Below are 3,438 nucleotides of genomic sequence, written 5' to 3'. Positions count from 1 at the left end.
CTGACAAAGACCTCACGGATTGTCAAAGTGAAGGTTGCCACCCCTACATCAACGGTGCCAGCTCCCTTGAAGAGATCAGCCTTACAGCCCCTGTGTGTATTTATATGGAGATTTGGTAACTGCAGTTATACAACACAAACTTCAGGATTCATCTCCTTGACAGATTTATTTTAATTAAAAACAAACTGTTCAGGAAACACAATACACATTTCCCTCTACATTTCCCTCCATCTAGTTCCAGAAGAGCAATTCTATGGAGTACAAAGAGTCCTAGGCACCACACAGCATAGTAGACAATGTTTAAATCTCACACCCACCACTACAGCCTTAACTCCAGTAAAGCAAAGCAGGCATAAGTTCACATTAACAAAATATGTAATTGAGTTACAGGGGAACTCCCAAGGAAGCCTTAGAAATTAGCTTGAGTTTAAAAGTTAGAGAAGTAAAAAAGCAAGTACACAAATCAAAGTACACAGTTCTTCACAGTTACTCCAGAGGTGACGGGAATGGTGGTCGAAGAAAACCAGCTGCACAGAGCAGCCACTCACCAGGTGGAAAATGGCAAAATACCCAGTTTCAGCACCTGCAGGCTACACGAGGGGAGCACTACTCCACCAGGATCGTATCAACGCTTTCTTGGATGAGCTCCGACTCCAGTATACATTCATCCAACTGCTCTTGGGATAAGCCAGAGCTCTTCCCCATGCTCTCGCCGTCACAGTAGGGCCGAAACCTGGGGGTGGCGGGGCTCTCCAGGCGCTGGCAGCGCCCCAACTTGTGCTGCTTCCCCCGGTGCGTGTACATGTGCTCCAGCAGCTGGCTCTTCCGGAAAAAGGTGCGCCCGCAGACGGTGCAACTGATTTTCCTCTTCCTTGAGAAAGAAAAGTTACAGTTCAACTCCACCGGTTCGTGGTCCTTGGAGATGAGGGAGAGCTGGCCGATCTGCAGAGGCTCCAGGTCGCTGCAGCCCAGATGCTCCAGCTGATGCTCGTCCTCCTTGAGGAGGAAGGCCCCGAGCCGGTGCCCGTCCCCAGCCTCCCTGTCCTCGGCCAGAGGCTGCACCTCCCCCAGGTCGCTGCTCTCCAGGATGGAGGCCGGCACTCCGAACGGGAGCGAGCCCGAGACATGGGTGTGTAAGTGCTGCCGCAGCCCCCCCCGGGAGTCAAAACGCTCCCCGCAGTAGTGACACAAGTGCACCTTCAGGTTGGCCTTGGCAAAGATGGGGCTCGCTACCTCCGGAGAAGGAGGGGTGCAGCTCTGGGACACCACGGGCTCCGAGTCGCACCTCTCTTGTTTTATGGAGACCGAGAGCTTCGGGTGCTCTTCTGCTGGCTTGGCAAGAGCAGGGGGCTGAGCGGAGGGGCGAGCGACCTGCTGCTCCATGGAGCTGTCGTCCAGGCCGATGGCCAGAGAGAGCTGCAGCTGCGGGTGGTCGCCCTGGGCAGCAGACCTGCTGCCTGCCTTGGGCTGACTCTCCTTCGCTCCCAGGCGCTCCTTCGCCGCTTTGTGTGCGGTGGAGATCTGGATGCCATACAAGTTTGAGGACTGGACCAGCTCTGGGGAGAACACTTGGTTCATCTCGATGGCGATACGGGAGAGGTGGTCTGCATGGAGGAAGCGGATGCCCTCCTCCAGTCGGCTCTGGCAGACGGTCTGCTTTGGCCCTCTCCCCGTGTACATGATATGCAACAAGTAACTAAATATGTCAGGCTGGATGTCTGTAGGCTGAATCTTTATGCATTCGCTGGAAGGAGACAGATGATTAAATACACACAGGGCTCCAAATCACAAATCACAAATCAAATCATTACCTGCCCGTTCGCTGGTGCCGCGGTTTGCTGCCAGAGTGTGCGGCCGCTGCCCGCCTGCCGGTTCACCCACAGCAGGGCATGTGCCCCATCTGCACAGCAGAGTGCCCGGGCAGGCATTTGTCCCTTATCCCTATTTATTTTATCCCTGTTTATCCCTGTGGTTACCAAGCCCATGCGCACAACCACAGCCAGGGGCGGTGAAAGCAGACGGCCCCGGTCACCCTGTCACCTCGTTGGCGTGTGCCACTCCAACCATACCAGACAAAGAATATTTGTGTGTTTGAGTGAGAAATTCAGCTGCTGCTACTCTGTCATCTTTATGAGCTTTGCACATAAGTGTCAGTAAACAACATCTATTGGGAAGCAAGTTAATTATCTTCTCCCTTCCAGACAAAGGGCTATGTGTCCAACGGCCAGCGGCAACCTTGTAAAGGTGCTGGGGGCCATGACCCTCAGAAAGGAAGTGGAATGGAGAAGGGTTTAATCGATTAGAAGCAGCAAGTTCCAGGTCATAGGTGAGATAAGACTGTGGCACTGACGTTGTTATACCTGCAGAACCACTCCTGGCCCAGCCAGGTGAAGCATCTGAACAGCAGCTTGAAATAAATTGATGATCTCAGTTTTGGCCCTTATCTGCAAGAGTCTGAAGCGCAAAACTGCGATAAGGCGACAGCTTCTTGATTGCCACAAGCTGGTGGATCCTGCCAGAAGGGACAGTCCCACCCAGCAAGCCTGCCTACAAGCTAATGCAAAGTAATGGACATGCTGCATATGGGCAGGAGGCACCTGGATACCCCTAGATGGCAAATCTGGAGGTTTTCACTGCAAAATGACAGTGATACTTACATGTTTATCTTTTCTGGTCACATATATGTCTCATCTCCAACATGTGTGGGGCCTAACGTTGGTGTATGCTGACTACGAGGGTGGTTTTAAAGGACAGCACGTTCTAGACTGGTAATGGTTGGAGAGCCAAGGTGTGTGCTGTGTTAGGAAAACACTCTCCACAAGCTTTTTTTAGACTTCCAATACCTTTAGAAAGGGGAAAAAAGCAGAAATTTGAGCAGAGTGGTTAAAAGGTAGGAGGGAGAGCTGTGTGTTCTTACCTCGTCTGATGAATAAATATCATCTTAAAATAGTTTGAAAAAGCAGCGAGCACCGCTCTGTGGGCTTTGAAGTAAACATCTCCAATGGCAACCGTACAGTCACACAGGAAGCCGAACTCCCGCTGCATGTTCAGCTGCTGGAGGAGGAGGACGCTGTGGCCGGTCGTGTCCATGGCGTCCCTGAGAGCAAGAGAACAAGATGTTCACCTCCTGAAGAGATCACAGAGCTCCCGGAGGCTCAGATGTGGCTTTCTCACCACTGAAACGAGACGGGCACCCCGAGCACAGCCTCCCCCACCCTCCACACCGTTCCTGCACCCCGATTACTGAAGATCTCCTATTGATACCACGCCGGTAGCCAAAAACACATTCAATGAGCCCAAAACCTGTCCGGGACTTCTCCACGTGCCAGCTACAAGCTGTTCCTCCCACAAATGAACTGCGCTCCGCGGCGTACCGGCACTAACTTCAAACATCGCACCGCGCTTTGTCCCGCGGCGCTCGCCAGCGCTGCCGGGGCT

General features: G+C 52.9%; 1 protein-coding gene across 1 annotated transcript; it reads right to left on the bottom strand.

The window, feature by feature from the left end:
• Window positions 1-606: 606 nt before the first annotated feature.
• On the bottom strand, window positions 607-3,091 carry ZBTB25 (zinc finger and BTB domain containing 25). Its single transcript, XM_008941576.1, has 2 exons — window positions 2,918-3,091; window positions 607-1,744 (listed from the first exon to the last, which is right to left on the bottom strand). Exons 1-2 carry the CDS (start codon window positions 3,088-3,090, stop codon window positions 607-609), a joined length of 1,311 nt encoding a protein of 436 aa, XP_008939824.1. The 5' UTR covers window position 3,091.
• Window positions 3,092-3,438: the final 347 nt, after the last annotated feature.

The sequence above is a fragment of the Merops nubicus genome, unplaced genomic scaffold, assembly GCF_000691845.1.
Source record: "Merops nubicus isolate BGI_N331 unplaced genomic scaffold, ASM69184v1 Scaffold50745, whole genome shotgun sequence".
Lineage (NCBI taxonomy): Eukaryota > Metazoa > Chordata > Aves > Coraciiformes > Meropidae > Merops > Merops nubicus.
This window is presented reverse-complemented; position numbering and strand designations above follow the sequence as displayed.